The sequence below is a fragment of the Phalacrocorax aristotelis genome, chromosome 23, assembly GCF_949628215.1.
Source record: "Phalacrocorax aristotelis chromosome 23, bGulAri2.1, whole genome shotgun sequence".
NCBI lineage: Eukaryota > Metazoa > Chordata > Aves > Suliformes > Phalacrocoracidae > Phalacrocorax > Phalacrocorax aristotelis.
The window spans coordinates 7507729-7523667 of record NC_134298.1 but is presented as its reverse complement, the minus strand read 5'-3'; the positions used below and the strand labels follow the sequence as shown (position 1 = coordinate 7523667).

The 15939-nt window shown below is 68.4% G+C and overlaps 4 protein-coding genes across 5 annotated transcripts; all 4 read right to left on the bottom strand.

The window, feature by feature from the left end:
* Positions 1–530: 530 nt before the first annotated feature.
* Positions 531–2223, bottom strand: LOC142067982 (coenzyme Q-binding protein COQ10 homolog B, mitochondrial-like). Its single transcript, XM_075117047.1, has 5 exons — positions 1749–2223; positions 1557–1658; positions 1278–1467; positions 957–1058; positions 531–825 (listed from the first exon to the last, which is right to left on the bottom strand). The coding sequence occupies exons 1-5, from the start codon at positions 2084–2086 to the stop codon at positions 658–660; spliced, it is 900 nt and encodes a 299-aa protein (XP_074973148.1). The 5' UTR covers positions 2087–2223; the 3' UTR covers positions 531–657.
* On the bottom strand, positions 2210–7733 carry COASY (Coenzyme A synthase). Its single transcript, XM_075117040.1, has 9 exons — positions 7026–7733; positions 6394–6608; positions 5767–5898; positions 5293–5482; positions 4769–4833; positions 3852–3936; positions 3118–3215; positions 2880–3026; positions 2210–2560 (listed from the first exon to the last, which is right to left on the bottom strand). The coding sequence occupies exons 1-9, from the start codon at positions 7642–7644 to the stop codon at positions 2504–2506; spliced, it is 1608 nt and encodes a 535-aa protein (XP_074973141.1). The 5' UTR covers positions 7645–7733; the 3' UTR covers positions 2210–2503.
* A 205-nt stretch (positions 7734–7938) lies between these two features.
* HSD17B1 (hydroxysteroid 17-beta dehydrogenase 1) lies at positions 7939–9902 on the bottom strand. Of its 2 annotated transcripts, XM_075117035.1 has the most exons (6): positions 9659–9902; positions 9326–9487; positions 8850–9029; positions 8659–8752; positions 8343–8526; positions 7939–8226 (listed from the first exon to the last, which is right to left on the bottom strand). In XM_075117035.1, exons 1-6 carry the CDS (start codon positions 9822–9824, stop codon positions 8056–8058), a joined length of 957 nt encoding a protein of 318 aa, XP_074973136.1. In that variant the 5' UTR covers positions 9825–9902; the 3' UTR covers positions 7939–8055. The 2 variants fall into 2 exon arrangements, with proteins under 2 accessions (XP_074973136.1, XP_074973137.1); XM_075117036.1 differs by lacking the exon at positions 9326–9487 and having other exon boundaries at positions 7978–8226.
* Positions 9903–10178: 276 nt separating this feature from the next.
* On the bottom strand, positions 10179–14428 carry NAGLU (N-acetyl-alpha-glucosaminidase). The gene is given in 7 exon segments (XM_075117033.1): positions 10179–12200; positions 12436–12692; positions 12952–13037; positions 13237–13383; positions 13464–13611; positions 13765–14109; positions 14111–14428. Coding segments are annotated over 7 exon segments (2514 nt in total). The 5' UTR covers positions 14425–14428; the 3' UTR covers positions 10179–10983.
* Positions 14429–15939: the final 1511 nt, after the last annotated feature.

The following is a 15939-nucleotide window of genomic DNA, read 5'->3' as shown; positions in this document are numbered from 1 at the left end:
CGCCGCCAGGGGGCGCCCGCGCCGCCACCGCCCCGCGCCGCCAGGGGGCGCCCGCGCCGCCACCGCCCCGCGCCCGGCCAATGCCCGGCGCCTCCGTAACCGCCCCGACGTCAGGGTGACGCAGGAGCGCCGGGACCGGGTCAGAGTCCGCCGCCCGCGGGGATCCCGGCCCCGCCACTGCGAGCCGGGGGGCCCCGGTGTCCTACCGCGGGCGGGCAGAAGGTCCCGGAGGGGGGGCTGCCGGTCCCGCCGCCCCGCACCGACCCCGCACCGTCCGGCCCCGCACCTACCGGCCCCGTCTTCCCCGCACCGGCCGGCCCCGCCTTCCCTGCACCAGCCCCAAAGCACCGCCCGGCCCCGCCTCCCCCGCAGCGGCCGCCCCGCACTGCCCCGCCGCGGAGCTGCTGCCGGTGAGGCGTTGGGGGGCGAAGCCGAGGCACGTTTATTGCCGGGCCGTCGCACCCCAGGCGGGCGCGGAGTCCCCGCGGGGCAGCGGGTCCTGGCGTCAGCAGCACGGAGCAGAAACGGGGTTGGAAAAATAAATTATCTTTTGAGTGGGTTAAATAGACATAAATAGGGTGAGGCCCCGAGTGGGGCTGACGGCGGAGTCCAGCCGACACCGGGGTCGAGGAGCGTCACCCGCCACAGCCGGGGTCCTCAGGCCCGGTGCGCTGCCCGTTGGCGCGGGCAGGGACGGGCAGCTGCCTGTGGCCCGAATAGTGCCTGTGCCCGGCCCTCGAAGGCTGACACCATCTGCTTCACCACCTCGTCCAGAAACAGGCTGGCCAGCCGGGAGTGCAGCGCCGACCTGAACTCGAAGGAGACCTGGCAGGGAGCAGCGCAGTAGTGGGGGGTCGCAGCAGGCAGGCGGGGAGCCCCCCAACAGCAGGGCAGCCACAGGTGCTGCCTGCAGCCCTGCCTGCCCCGGCAGACCCCAGGCAGGGTGAGGCACTCACCGAGAAGTCCAGCAAGCAGGTGTCTGTCCGTCCGGGCAGCCCTGGCCCAAACTGCCACAGGGTCTCCAGGTGCCTGAAGAGGCAGCAGTCCCGGCTGACGGCCTGCAGCACGGAGACCCCGTGCCGCTCAGGAGGCTGCTCTGCTCCCGAACCGTGTGGGGCCCAGCCCTGGCCCACAGGTCTGAAGGCTGGGATGGTCCCAGCACCCCACATCCCCCGAGGTCTCCACCTCACGGAGCTGTTGGGGTCTCCAGCTCCTCAGACACAGCCCGACACTATGACCCCAGTGGGACACCAGCAACCCAGTCCTGCCCTGCCTACCCGGATCCACCGGGAGCCCAGGAAGACCTCGGAGATGTAGCGCTCCAGGAGCGGTGGAAAGCCAACCTCGAGCTCTGCCTGCAACACCTGCCCGCGGCGGGAGAGCACGGCCGACCGGCTGCACCAGGGCACGAAGAGCCGGTACTCCCCAACGTTGGCCACCAGCTCGTACATCTGCTCTGCCGAGTACCTGGGCCAGGGTAGGGGTCAGGGCCGGGGGCTGCAAAGCCCGGCTGGTGCCCCCGCGGGGCCGGGACCCAGGTCGGTGGGAGGACTCACCCCAGGACCCGCCGCTCCCGGTGCCCGCTGGGGCCGGTGCCCGCCGGGATCAGGAACGGCCGCGCTGGCTGCACCGGCGGGGAACGGGGGATGCCGAGACACCTGGAGGGGCGAGGGGGGTCAGGGAGCCGGCTCCACCGCGCACCGACCCCGGCCCGGTCCACCGGCCCCACCACCCCCGCGCCGTCTCACCGGGAGGCGGCCCCGCCGTCCGCCGTCGCCCGCAGCGCCCCAAGCAGCGTCCGCCCGCGCCCGGCCATGGCTCGGCTCTGCCCCGCCGGTACCGGGGCGGGACGGTCTTGTGCTTCCAGTGACATCGGGAGGGGCGGGGGGGGGGGACGACGGGGGGACGGGACGACCGGCCGCTCCGCCCCCCCGCCCACAGGACGGCCTTGGCGGCCCCGGATGGGGCCCTGGCCGTGGGTATCCCCGGCAGCACCGGGTGCCCTGGGGGGGTGCGGCCCCGCTGCCGGCGGCAGCCGGGGAGGAGGAGACAAGGCGGGGACGGCACCCACCCCAGCCCCCCGCATCCCCCAGAGCCCGGACGATGCCCCACAGCAGGAACGAGGCAGGGGCAGGCAGAGGCTCAGGCAGGGGAGGGCCGGGGGCAGGCTGGGGGGTATAGGGGCAGGACCAGCACACAGACACACAGAGAGGGAGAAGCCTCTTTACTGTCATATAGGAGGTCCAGGCACCAGCACAGGCTCAGCCCTTTGGCCCGAGGAGCCATCACCATGTCCCCCCTCTCCCCAGGGGACAGCAGGACATCCCCGGCCCCTCCGTGGGGCTGGCCGTGGCGGATGAGTTCAGCCCCCATGCTGTGCTCCTCCCTGGCATGGCCGGCTCACTGACAGCATGTGATGCCAGGACATGGACCCTCGCCTCCCATCCCACCAGTGTGGGATCCGCAGGGTCGGAGTGTGACGGTCAAGAGGAGCACGACCCCCTCACAGGCTCTTCTCCTGGCTCAGGCGCTGCTGCAGGAGGACCCAGGCCTTCTCCACCTGCCAGAGAACCCCCATGGGGCAGCACCTCAGAGGCCATGGCCAAGCCAGGGACGAGGCGAGCGGCACCATGGCACAGGCAGGGGCAGGAGCTTCACACGAGTGTCCCATGTCCCCTGTCCCTTCCCTGCTGCATTTACATTCCCAAATTCGTCCCTCTTGGCCATGCCCAGAAGCATTGCGACGGTGAGCAGCATACCCAGGCATACCATGCATGACCCAGGCACAGTGCTGAGCCCCCTGGTCCCCATTACAGTCACCCACCTGCCCCTACGCCACCCAAGAGAGATCCCAGTGCTGCAGCCAGCCCAGGGCTCACCTGCTTGCGGGTGACATCCACCTCCCAGAGTGTGCACAGCACCACCTGCGACTGCTCCACCCTTTGACTGTTGGTCATCTGGCTCTGCAGCCGTCTGCGAGCAGCCTCCTCGCTCAGCCCGTCCCTGGCCATGATGCGCTTCACAGCCTGGCAGGACCAGAGGGGACACTCAGGCACTCGGACAGGAAGCCACGAACCAGCCCCAGCAGCAAGGGACAGGCCAAGGGGCATCGCCCACCTCCTCCTCCGGGATGATGGCCGTCCACACCTCATGGACCATGTCTTGCCAGCCAGCCTCCAGCAGCACGGCAGCGTCCAGCACGCACACGGCCTTTCCTATGGAATGAGGCCGTTCCTCATTACCTGGCAATCACAATGCAGCACGACTGCTCCTCGGGGAACACCCCAGCCAGCCCACTTACGCTCACAGAGTCACGCCTTCCTGCAAACTGGCAGCACAGATGCTTTACTGCTGAGCCAAAGAACCTCATGTGGAAAAGAGAGCACCAGGCAGAGGCTGTGTTTGCTTAAAGGGCGTACCTGGGATTGCAGGTCTCCCAGGCATGGCAAGCCAACGCCTTTAGCCAAATGCCTACTGAGCTACCAACAGCAGCTCCCAAGAGCTGGAAAAATTCTGCTCCCAGAAGGAATACACACCACACTCACTGCTGGAGCACGACACCAAAACCGAACTTGAAGTCACATGGGAATGAGAAAGTAACCTCCAGCCCCCTTCAGAGTAGGAAGCTTGAGGTAAGCCTAGCCCAGCTGAGAGGAGGGGTTTGCTCAGAGACGTGCTAGGGAAAACCCCCAGCAAGCTGCCCCGCAGAGACAAGGGGACTCCAAGCACGGAAAATACTCATGGTGCTGCCAAAAGCAGCAGATTCCTGGGGGCTCTGCGTCGCAGTGTGCTGCACAAGACCACGCACCCAACTCCCACCTTTGTGCTGCAATGGGAGCCGCTCCAGTTACCTTGAGCATGTGCTTCCCCAACCTGCTCCTTGACCATCCGGGCCATCTCAGGCCACACAATGTCCGTGAGGCTCTTCATCCGCTCCTAGAAAGGACCGCAGTGGGATTTGGTTACTTGCCCTCAGAACCCCTGGGCAGCCAACAAGGGGATTGCTTGTAGCAGCAGCAGTCACAGAGGGCACCCAGAAAGAACCTGCTAAAGCACAGGCGATGGACCTGGCCCGTCGCCTGCTCACTAAGCGCAAGGAAGAAAAACTTCTAAGGCTCCCATGCCCTGGTGTCGATGGGGTCAAGGCTCTTTTCCCTATTATTTTCCTTGCCCTGCCAGGCACAGCAGAACCTCGGTCTCTGCTGCAAGAGGTGCCTTGCAAAGACCCACCCTGCAGCACAGCAAGCTCCCCACGCAGCAGCACCCACGCGAGACCAGTCCATCTCAGGGGTACCCCTCAAGCTCCCTTCACACTTGGGCTGGGGCAGCCCACAGGATGTGAGCAAAAAGCTGAGCACTGGCCTGGCCAACAAAGCCAGGCACAGAGGGTCAGGTTTGGCTGCTGCGTCACCGAGCCCCGCTGGGTGTGAGCCCAAGCCACGCAAGGGTCAGCGAGCACCGCCTCCCCGTACGTCAGGGCTGTGGCTCTGCACTGGGTGAAGGACAAGCATGGGACAGAGGGGACAGGGATGGGGAGGGGGAGGCAGCAGCAGCTGCCAGGTGGGGCAAGGGAGCGTGTCCAGCACAGCTGCTGACTCGGCTACAGAGACAGGATCTCTGTGTCCTGTCCTGCCCATACGTCACTGCCAGAAATTACAGTCAGGAAGGCATCATCAGCTCAAAGGGCTGAAAAATAAAAAGCCTCAGCACAGATGAAGAGCTTCCCCGCACGCAAGATTAAATATTGACAGTCCTGTGCTGCTCTTACCTGGTTTCCAAACACTTTGGCCCCGAGGACTTTCCTGTTAATCGTCCCATCTTCATTCAAGATTTCTGCAAGACAGAAGCAGAACAGGCTTGGGATGAATGAATCCAACCCAATTCCCTGCGGCAAGCCTAGGTCAGAGTGAAAGGATTTCAGCCCAGGGTTCTCAGAGGGACCTGGAAAGGAGCTGTAGGACCTGACCTGGCAGCTCATCACCTTACTCCAGAAAAGGATAGGGAAGAGCTTTTCCGAGACGAATGCAGCCCAGTTTAGCCTTCCACACCAGCCAGTTGACAGTATCTCTGACATGGGCCACGCAAGACTTGGGGAAAGCAGTGGTTTGCCTGATTCGGGCCCCAACCATCACCGAATCAGCTACAGAGCCCCATCTGGGTGGTGTGGAGCCCAAAACCCATGGGGCGGGGGGGAGAGCGCAGCCCAGGATGGCTCCCAGGGACGCTAGGATGATGGCACACCCCTCCCTCCTCTTCCTCCTCCCAGTCTTCCCCGCAGCCTGGTGGGTCTACCTGCCCCAAAGGCCGCCACCACCTGCTCGTAGGCAGGGCGACCGGGGACATAGACAGTGTGGCCCAGCTTGTCGGCGTCGATGAGGAATGCTCCCAGGTGCCCCAGGAGTTTGGCGATAGAGGTTTTCCCACTCCCGGTTCCTCCAGTCAGGCCGATCACGTACGGGCGTGAAGGCAAGGCAGGGTCTTGCTAAGGGAAGAAGGAAAGCTGTTGCCAGCAGATGGAGGATGCGAGCTCTGCTGGAGAAGGATCCCAACCCCCCAGACTGGAGACTGGCATGAAAGGTCCTGGCCCTGCAGAGCAGGAGCTGGCTCCTGCCGGGGCTCAGTACAGGCAGCAGCCAGGCAGGCCTCTGAAACTTGTCCCCCTGCAGCCAGGGGATGAGCTGACTCTTCAGCTCCTGAGGCCGCCACCCCTCCTCCCGGGCACACTGCACCCATCGTAGCCCATGGCTCTCCAAGCAGCCCCCTCACCCGCGGGGGCCGCAGCAGCGTCCCCAGCAGCCTCTGCCGGAGGCTGGAGGAGCTGATCTTCTCCTCCTCGTTCTGACTGTGGTCGGGGTCCTTCATCAACAGGATCTCATAGAGAGCCAGCTCGGGGAGCCCCTGCCAAGAAAAGAGAGCCCCGAGGGCTGTCAGCCCCAGCAGCTGCAGGGACGCAGCAGAGGCAAGGGGGCTCAGCGGGAGGTCAAGGCCTGAACGAAGCAGCACAAACGAGGCCACAGCCACCCCCAACATCCCCATGCTGCATCTCTGTCCCCACAAGGGACATGCTCCCGGCAGCCAAGAGGGAAGGGAGCCCGCAGAGCTGCCCATCCGACCCCGACTCTCCACGTGCGTGGGGCTGGCAGCACCGCATGCAGAGGCTGCTGCACCACCCTTGCGGCACAGGCGGCCAGGGGCAGCTCCCCGCAAAGCGCCCATCTGCAGGGTGCCATCAGACGCGTGCACTGGCATTCTGCCCTCAAGCCCGGGCCGCGGCACACTGGGGCACCGAACAGCCGCGGCTGCTCACCAAGACCCGATTTGCCTGCAGGCAGCGGCAGGCAGGGGCGAGAGGACAGGAAGGGGCAGCCCACCGGGCCCCTGTGCAGGCATTACGTTTTCAAGTCTCTTCTTGTTCACGGCCTCCCCTCCCCTGCGGGTCTCCTCGCTGACCACCAAGCACTGCAGGTCAGGGTCCGTGACCGAGGGGCCGTAGGGGTCGGCCAGAGGCACGATGTCGTAATGCAGCGAAGGCTTCACATCCTCCAGGAACTCGCGCAGCTTCGCTGCTCGCAGCTCGTACGGCTCGATCAGCTCCATCAGAACCTTGTCTGCTGGGCAAGAGAATGTGTTTAACAACGTGCAGCTCCCGGAGCAGCTGCAGAGCGTGACAGAAAAGGAAGACTGGGAGACAGAGACAGAAGCCGTCCGCGACTTTGGGAGGCTGCCTCCTCTGGCTCCCCTTGCCCCTGCTGTACCCTCAGCTCCGCACCTGCATGCCTCGCTCGCTGGCGCGGATGGGACGCTGGGTCCCCACTGTCACCCTGCCCGGACAGCGCCGCCCGGGCGCTTTGGGTGCCCGGCTGCTGGGACCCCACGCACCACGGGGCCCCCCAGAGTGCCGGCCGCGGCACCGGCCCCTTCTCGTCGCCGTGTCCCGCTCAGCACCGGGTGACCCCTCGACCCCATACCGGCAGCAGGGCCGGCCGCCCCCGTCCCAGCACGGTACCGGCCGCCCCGGGACTCACGGCGGAGCAGGTCGCCGTCGGCCACCCCGGCCAGCAGCCGCCGCTGGGCCAGGAGGCAGCAGGCGCTGAGCAGGAAGCGGTGGGCGCCGTGGAGGCGGTCGAAGGTGCCGCCGACCGCCACGTCGGAGAAGTCGGGAAGCGCCGCACCGGGGTCCTCCTCGGCGTCTTCCTCGGGGTCCTCCTCGGCGCCCCCCGCGCCGTCCTCGGCGCCGCCCAGCAGCAGGGCGGGCAGGCGCGGCGGGCAGCCGTAGGCGGCGGCGGCCAGGTGCTGCAGGCCGAGCTCCACCGGCCCCGGCGGCCCCGGCGCCTCGGCGGCGGCGGCCAGCAGGACGCGGGGCGGCCGGGCCAGGCGGCCGGGGCCCAGCAGGACGCGCAGGTCCAGGCCCCGCTGCGCCGCCGCCGCCGCGTAGAGCGCGGCCAGGGCGCGGAGCAGCGCGGGGCAGGCGGGCGGCGCGGCGGGGCGCGGCGCGGGGGCGGCCAGGCGCAGCCCCGGCTGCAGGTGCACGTACAGCGGCCCCGCCACCACCCCCGCCGCCGCCGCCAGCGCCGCCGCCGCCCGCCGGGGCAGCGCGGCCAGCGGCGCCGTCAGCACCAGCAGCCCCGAGCCGAAGGGCGGCATGGCCCCGCCGGAAGCCGCCGCCGCCGCCGCCGCCGCCGCCCCGGAACGCGCCGCGGGCCTGGGACCGCCCCCCCGGCGGAGCCCGGCCGGTGCGCGGCGGCGGTGCGCGGCGGCGGGGAGGGGGGGCCGCGGGGCGGCCCCGGGCGGGCCGAGCGTCGGGACCGGGCTCCGCCCGCGGAGGGAGGGGACGGACAGACCCGGCCCCCCGGGGATCGGGCTGAAGCCCTGCCAGCCCCCGGGCAGAGCGGCTCGGCGGGGGGCTGCGGCGAGAGGGACTGAGCCGGGAGCCGTGTGGCTGCAAAGGGCTTTATTGGCGACACAGTGGGACCGAGCTCCCCCGGCCGTGACAGACAGCGCGGGGCTGGGGGTCTGCACCACAGCGCGGCTCCCCTGGCCTCACGAAGGCTCTGCTCAAGGCTGGTCGCCGCTGGCCTCACCGTGGCCGAACACGAAGTTGTGCATGGCCCGTACGTACGCAGAGCCGTCGGGGCTGGCCAGCCTCAGGCGCAAGAGCGGGGCAAAGAGCTGGGTGGTGACGCAGCGCAGGGGAGGGCAGGGGGTGTCGATGGCCTCCAGGAACACCTGGCACCACAGAGGGCTCAGACCTGCCCTGGCACAGCCACAGGGCCGGGGCCCCATGGCCGCCCCCAGGCATGGATCCTCCCAGACCCCTTCCCCACCACCCCGCAGGGACTTACCTGCAGGACCTCCTCCACCTCCTGGGCAGCATCATGGAAGAGGCTCTCGCAGTGCTGCAGGTACCGGTGGTAAAGGTCCCGCGTTTCAGCATCCAGGCCCTGCAACTCACTGCCGTCGGGGTCTGGGCGCTGCAGGTTGTCCAGGAAGCTGGTGTTGACAGGTCCACACTCCACCAGTGTCAGGCTGCGGGAAGGAGCAGGGTGGCAGCTCTGAGCCGAGCACGTGAGCCACCATGGTACCCCCTGTCCCAGCATCCCTCCATCCCGGCGCCTGGGAAACAGGAGTGCAGCCCCCTGTGGCACTGCCAGGACTCACTGGATGTTGAAGGGCTGCAGGACGATGGCCAGGCTCTCGCACAGCCCCTCCAATGCAAACTTGCTGGCGCAGTACACAGAGTTGAAGGGCAGCCCTGGGGCAGAGCCACACCCTGAGCACTGGGACCCTCCCGCGCAGCTCCCCGTGCCAGAGGGTGCTGGGGGTCCCACTGCAGCAGGGCCAGGTCCCACCTTGCAGCCCCCCGATGCTGCTGGAGATGATGATCCGCCCAGCCCTGCGGCGCTTCATGGCAGGCAGGAACGCCTGGATGGTGCGGATGGCCCCAAAGAAGTTCACGTCGAAAACGGTCTTCATGGCTTGGTCAGAGCAAGTCTCCAGGGGGCCCATCAGTCCCACCCCTGCATTGCAGACTGTGGGGCACAGTGCTGGTAAGCTGGGCACCGTGCCCCCCTGCACACTCTCCAATACCATCAAGGTGCCAGAAGACAGGAATGTGGGGGCCCTTCCCTGTTGATGGGCCAGCGACATTCAGCATCCCCCAAACCAGCCCCTGCATCCCTGCCCTGCTGAACACATCCCAGTCCTGGGACTGCTGGCACCTCCCGTGATTTGGCATCTGCTCCCAGTGCCCCGAGCGGGGTTGGCGACCCCAGAGAAGTCCCCGCAGCCTCCCTGGGGGCAGTAGGGACATTGGGAAGAGCCGTACCCAGCACATCCAGCTGCTGCCCCTGCACTCGCTGCACGGCGGCTGCCAGCGAGTGTGGGTCAGTGACATCAAGCTGCAGGACCTCCAGCGTGTCGGGGCAGCAGCCCCCCAGGCGCTCCAGCAGCCGCTCACCCTTGGCCAGGTCACGCATGCTGGCGTACACTGGAGAAGAGAGCGTGGCCGTGGGCAGTGGTGCCGCCAAGCTGCCCAGCCAGCGCCAGTCCCAGCACAGCCCCGGGCACTGGCTGTCCTCGGCAAGGCGCTGCCTGGCCTGGCTTGGAAGACCCCCGGGGCTCTGCGCTGGTCCCCCCTGGCACTGCATCACCCCTTTACCTTTGAACCTGCGAGTGGGGTTGGCTGCCAGGCGCACGGCCAGCCCCAGGCCGATGCCCGAGGAGCAGCCCGTGATCAGCACTGTGGTTCTCTCCATGAGCAGGCAGTACTGGCTGAGGGGGCCATGCTGCTTAAAAGGGCTGAGAGGGGGGTCCCCCCGCCCCATGCTGTGTTGTGTCTGCCGCCTTATCTCAAGGCCCTTCCACCCTCCCCTGCCCGTGCTCAGGGCTCCCTGCACCTTGATGCTCACACAGCTGCTGAGATAAAGACTCCGCCAAGCTGGGAACCCCCGCGGGAGGAGGGTCTGGGACACAAGGGGAGCCGCAGCCCTGGGGGTCAGCACCAGCCAGGGCCAGCCCCAACCGCACCGAGCTGTGCCAGGCACCTCAGCTGCCAGCGCGTATCTGGCGGTGCATTTTTCCTGCTATGCAGGCTCGGGGGCCAAGGACTGCTCCCCTGCCCCCCATTCCACACAAGCCTCGCACTGGGGAGAGGAGATGAACGCACACAGGAGAAAAGATCACTCAGCGGCAAGGCCTTTAATTGCTCCACAGGCTGGCAGCACCGCGGCTGGGCTCTGCCTGAGCTCCAGATGCAGGGGGAAGGCCCAGAAAACCCTGTCCTGGGGAACGTGGCCCCAGCATCACCGCAGAAAACTCTGCAAAGCTTCTTTCAATAGAAAAGGCACCAAGCGTGGCCGGGGCTGTGCAGCGGTGGGGGCCCCACAGGCACTGGGGTCCATGGGGCAGGCAGCTGCCCGATCGCGGGGGGGCTAGGGCCATACCAGGGGTGAGGGTCGTTCCCTGCTTCCCTTGAGGCAGGGAGTGCTCTGCCCCTGCCACCGCTGCCACCTCCCTCGCTGCTTCTCCGCCACCACCAGCCAGCCAGGGTCTCATGGGAGGGACATGTGTGCCCTGTCCCTCTGTCCCTCTGCACATTCCCAGCTCCTGCGGAGCTTCCAGCTGGAAGTGCCGGAGCAGCAGAGCCCTTCCCCTGGGCCCTCACCTCCGGGCTCACACCTGGGGCAGCCCAGCTTTCCTGGCGGCAGGCTCAGGTGGGGCTGGCAGGGCTGAGCACAGAGCACTGTGCGGGATGGGTCCCTGGGGCAGAGCCCGCCCCACATCTGGCTGCCATACCCCCTTGGGGCATCTCCTGCCCATGTAGGGGAAACAGTAGGTCGAGGCTGGCTGGGGGCCACCAGGGCTCTGTGCTTTCATTTCAGCATTGCTGGGACACAGCCGTCAGGAGCTGCGGGAGCCTGGAGGCGGGAGGGCATGGCGCCTCTGCCCTCCCTGCCGGGGTGGCTGTGGAGGCACGGCCCAAAGTCACGCTGGCCCAGCCCGGCTGCGCTGCAGGGCGCTGGGGTAGTATTTGAGGAACAGCTTCCTGGAGATCTCCAGCGTGTCCCCAGTCGGCACGGCCGGGTAGCGCTTCTTGTTGTAGACGAAGCCTCTCTCCACCTGGAAGACAGCCTGGTTGAACTGGTCTTGGTGGAAGGGGTTGCCTGAGTTGAGGCTCTCCACCAGGGCAGAGACAAAGAGGTTCCAGCGCACGCCATAGTAGTCCAGCACCAGCCCCCCCAGCTGCTTGTTGGCGTAGTCCAGGATGTTCCCACTAGGCCCCCAGAGCGTCACCTGGTTCCGGGCGTTCAGCTCATACTGCTCGGCCTCCTGGTCGCTGGAGGCCACGGCGCGGGCACTCTCCAGCCAGCGGCCCAGCAGGAAGAGGCTGTGGCTGGAGAGGAGGCTGTCCAGCTCCGGCAGCAGGTCGTAGACCAGCACGCCGCCGGCCGTCAGCAGGTCCGGCAGTGCGTGGCTCTGGAAGGCCCGGCGGATGCTCAGGTAGTAGTCGCTCACCAGCTGCTGAGCCGCCTGCCGTGTGACGTCCACCAGGTCGTAGCGGAAAGTGGGGCTGGAGCCCAGCTCCGTGCTGGCACTCAGCAGCAGGCGCCAGGCCTCATACACGTCGCTGGTGTTGTACCACAGCTCCGTGTCCATGCGCAGGGAGGGCCGGCGCACCAGCGGGCTGTGGTTGTGGTTGACGCAGACTCCGGTGCAGTTGTACACGCTGCGGAGGAGCAGCTGCCAGGCACTGGCTGCGGCAGCATTTGGGGCGCCATAGCGGCGCTCGGCGTAGCGGGACACCCAGCTGGGGAGGTCAAGGGGCTCCTGGCGCCAGCCCAGCTCATTCATCAGCTCGTACACCATGTCGTTCTGCTCGATGCCCTCAGGCACCAGCCCGGTGCCCACCATGGTGGAGTTGGGGAAGCTGCGAGCCACGAAGGGGCCGTGGTTGATGGCCTCCACGGTGCCAAAGAGGCCATGATTGCCCCCAAAGTTGTGTAGCATGCACCAGATGAAGGGCTGCCCGTAGAAGGACTCCGTCCACTGGTAGACGGGCTTGGACTCAGCAAAGAGGTCAAGAACAATCATCCTACCGAGAGGCACACCATGCAGCAGGGCCCGCACCTGCACTGGCTGCCAGAAGGTCGGCTGGTGCTGGAAGAGCCAGCCCTGCATCAGCCACAGCGCCTCGGGGTCGGCTGGAGACAGAGGTGCATGGGGTGAGGCTCCCCTCCAGGCAGGCCCCACCGGCGCAGCTGCCACGCTTCTGCCACAGCGGGTGTCCTGCGATGCCCCGGGGCCACCAATTGCCCCTCTTAGAGCGGGCTTTGAGGGTCTGGCACCCAGAGCCACTTCCCTCCCCACCAGCCCCTTGGCTCCCGGCTCTCCCCGCCCAGAGCCCCGCGGCCAGGCTGGCACTGCACACTGACCTACCTCCCATCATCGACCTGAAAACAGCATTGCTGACCCTTGAGAGATAGGCAGGGTCAGAGGAGAGGGGGGTCATCTCGTTGAAGGTGTCGGCACTATAGATGTGGTCTGTGCCAAACTCCTTGATCAGCTCCTTGAGGAAGAGGGTCCCAATCACCTGGAACATGGGGTCCTCCGGGTCCAGCAGGTAGGTACATGAGTAGGTACAGTTGAAGTGGCTCCAGCCCCCAAGGCGAGTGGCATTCACTCGGGGGAAGACCCTGCACCGGAGGGCAGAGACAGGGATCAGGATCAGGACAGGACCACCACACCCCTGTGGGGACAGGGCAGCCTCCCAGGGAAGCCAGCAACGGACACAGGAGAGCCAGGAGCTGCGCTGGCCCCGGGAGCACCCCGTGCAGCTGATGCTGACTTGAGGCGGGACCCCAGGAAGGGCCCAGGGCTGAGACGCCAGGGAGGGAGCTGCAGCCAGCGGAGATCTACCCTGTGGGGTCTGTGAGCGCGCAGGGCTGCACCTACCGAAGAATCCCCTGGGGCACGTGGCCCGCGAAGGCCGGCAGCACCGTGATCATCCCCAGCGAGCGCATCCTCTCCACGATCCGGTACTGGGAGAGAGAAGGAGGGAGGGAGCCGGGGAAGAGGAGCCCCCACCTCCCTGCACCAGGCCCCTGGGGGTCACTGGAGCCTGGGGAAGGGAGCAGTGGACCCCAAGCCTCCACGAGTGTGACCTTGGCCTGGAGGACCACAGCAGGGGGCTGCATGGGTCTGCCCTGGGTGGGCAGGCAGCCCCGGTGCCCCTGGTACCTGCAGGTAGAGCTGTTTGATGTGCCAGGCTGGCGGCAGGGGCCCTGCCCAGCCACGCAGGTTCCCCATCCGGTTCCAGGCCAGGAACGCTGGCCCCGTGAAGTACGCGTCGATCTCAGACTGGTTCAGGCCCAGGGAACGGTACACCTGCACGGGATGACGGAGGCTCAGCCGGCCCCATGGCTGCCCCGCTGGCCTGCCCAGTCCCGCACGCCCCGATACTCAACCCGCTGCCAGGTCGCCTCCTGCCCCGCGAAGGCGGGTGCCAGGTTGATGCCGCTGAGCGCCATCCAGTCGATCTCCCGCTCCCAGCGCTCCCAGTCCCACCAGGCGTAGGAGTAGCTCTGGGTGCAGGCATTCTGGTAGTAGCGGTACCTGGGGGGAGCGGGCGGGAGGCTGCGGGCTGGGCCCCCTCTTCCCGGCCCCGTTATGTAAAGGCGCCTTGTCCCGGGCTAACGAGGCGTGAGCGGCGCCCGGCCCCGCGCCCCGAGCCCAGCCCGCCCCGTCGGGACCCCGCGGCCCCGTTACCTGCCGGGGGCAGCGGCGCGGATCTCGGCCCGCAGCCGCGGCAGCGGGTCGGGCAGGCGGAGCTGCGCCCCGGACCACGAGAGGTGGCAGCCGCAGAAGTCGCGCAGGTACCGGTACAGGCCGGCGGCCGCCGCCACGCCGCTGGAGCCCGTCACGGCCACGGCCACGGCGGCGCCGGGCGGCGAGCGCAGGCGGTAGGTGTCGGGGCCGCCCGCTGCCAGCGCCGCCTCCACCGACAGCGACACGGCGGCGGCCCGCGGGCCCAGCAGCCGCCGCGCCAGGGCCCGCACCGCCGCCTCCTGCCGCGCCTCCCCCGCGGCTGCCCGCGCCGCCGCCGGCAGCAGCGACAGCAGCAGCGACAGCGACAGCAGCAGCGACGGCCCCGGCCCCGGCCCCGTCCGCGCCGCCATCGCCGCTCCCGGCCCCGTTCCCGGCCGCCAATCGCGGGACGGCGCTGGGCGGGGCCGGCCGGGGCGGAACCGGCGGTGGGCGGGACCGAGCCGTTACCGGGAGCGGGGCGGGGCGCGACGCAGGGGTGTACCGGGCAGGGCCGCCTGTGCCCCGGGACAGCCGCCGTCCCCTCCCCGCCCGCTCTCGGCGCCCGGGCAGGGGCCGGGCAGCGCCGGGGCTGGCACCGCTGGCCTCGGGCTGGGTTCGCATCACGTTTTCCACCTGTGACGGCTCCGCACCGGCGGAGCGAACCGGGCCGCGGCGGTCCCGGAGTATCCTCCAGCCCGGGGGAGCGGCACTGCCCGGCTCCGGGCTCCCGGCATCGACCGGGGCCGCTCTCGGGGTCGCGCCCACCGGGGCCGGCTCAGCCCCGCCGCTACCGGGCCGTGGACGCTCCGGCCTGAAGGGGGAGCTGCGAGACCGGTCAGCGGGGTCCCGCCGGGCTCCCGGGGCCGCGGCCGGTGCCCTGGGGCGGGGGGAGCCCCGGTCACCCCCAGCAGCGTCCGGAGCAGCCCGGGAACCGGTCCAAGCCCCCGCTCCGGCTGCCCCCTCGCCCCGGGACCCGGCCCTCGCTTCTGGCGGAGGCGGGTGGGGGCACGGACCCCCGGGGGCTCGGGGGAGGCACCCCGAGGGGAGGCTGTGCCCCCGCACCCCTGCACGCCCGCGGCCGTCGCAGCCGGCAGCCGCTCCGTCCCCTCGGGCCGCGGCGCGGAGCGGGGGCTGCCCCGGGCAGGGCTGCGCTCGGCCTCCCTCCGCGAAGGCAGCGCAGGGCGGGCACGGCGGGGCCCCGGCCGGGGAAACGGCGGACAACGGCAGCCGGGAGCGGTCCCGCAGCACGGGCGGGCCCCTGCACAGCGCTGCGGGGGTGGGGGGGGGACGGGGGCAGGGACACAGACGTGTACCCCTCCAGGGAGTGGGGGCAGGGGTTGCCCGCGCTGTGCAGGGTCTCTCCGAGCTCCAGGAGTGTTCGGCGGGCACTTCCCGGGACGGAGCCTGGCTGCGAGGGTCAGCCCTGCCACCTCCTTGGGCAGAAGGGAAGGACGAGCTCAGGCCACTCCGCAGCGGGGCCAAGGCTCCCCCCCCAAGCCGGGCCAGGGGCCTCCTGCTCCGCCAGCCAAGCACCGAGGGCTGCCATGTGGCCCCAGAGCGGTGAAAGCAGCCAAGTCGGGCCATGGAAACGGGCAGAAATAGTGCGATTGCACGCAGGAGTGGTGCAAGAGGGCAGGGGAAGGGGTGAAAGGGGAGAGCATCCCCTGGACACAGCTGGCACCGGCAGCAGCTGGGGGTCCATCTCATCTGCAGCGTGTGGAGGACAAGGAGCAGGCAGCCCCCAGCTGCAGGGGCAGCACGGACCAGCTCCTCACCCTCCCGGAGACAGGGCGAGATGGGAAACACATCGGGCTGCAGCAATCTCAAAAACACACTTGCCCAACCCCCCCTGAAACCTCCCTTCCGGCACATGTGGAAAAACCCCCTCTGGCAGCTCCAGGCCCTCAGGAAAGGCCTGAGTAAACACGTCCCTCTGGGTGGGGAGCGGGTCCCCGCAGCGGGACGCCCTGCAGCTCGGCGGGCCAGGAGCAGGGCAGCAGCCCGGAGCAGGCAGAGCGTGTGGAAGGACATCCACAACACCCAGGTTTAATCAAGCCTCAGTTTTAATTCCCACGTAACTGCTTGTTCCACTCAGTTAACAGGTTTATCTGGGCAGGCAGGAGGCTCCAGGACAAA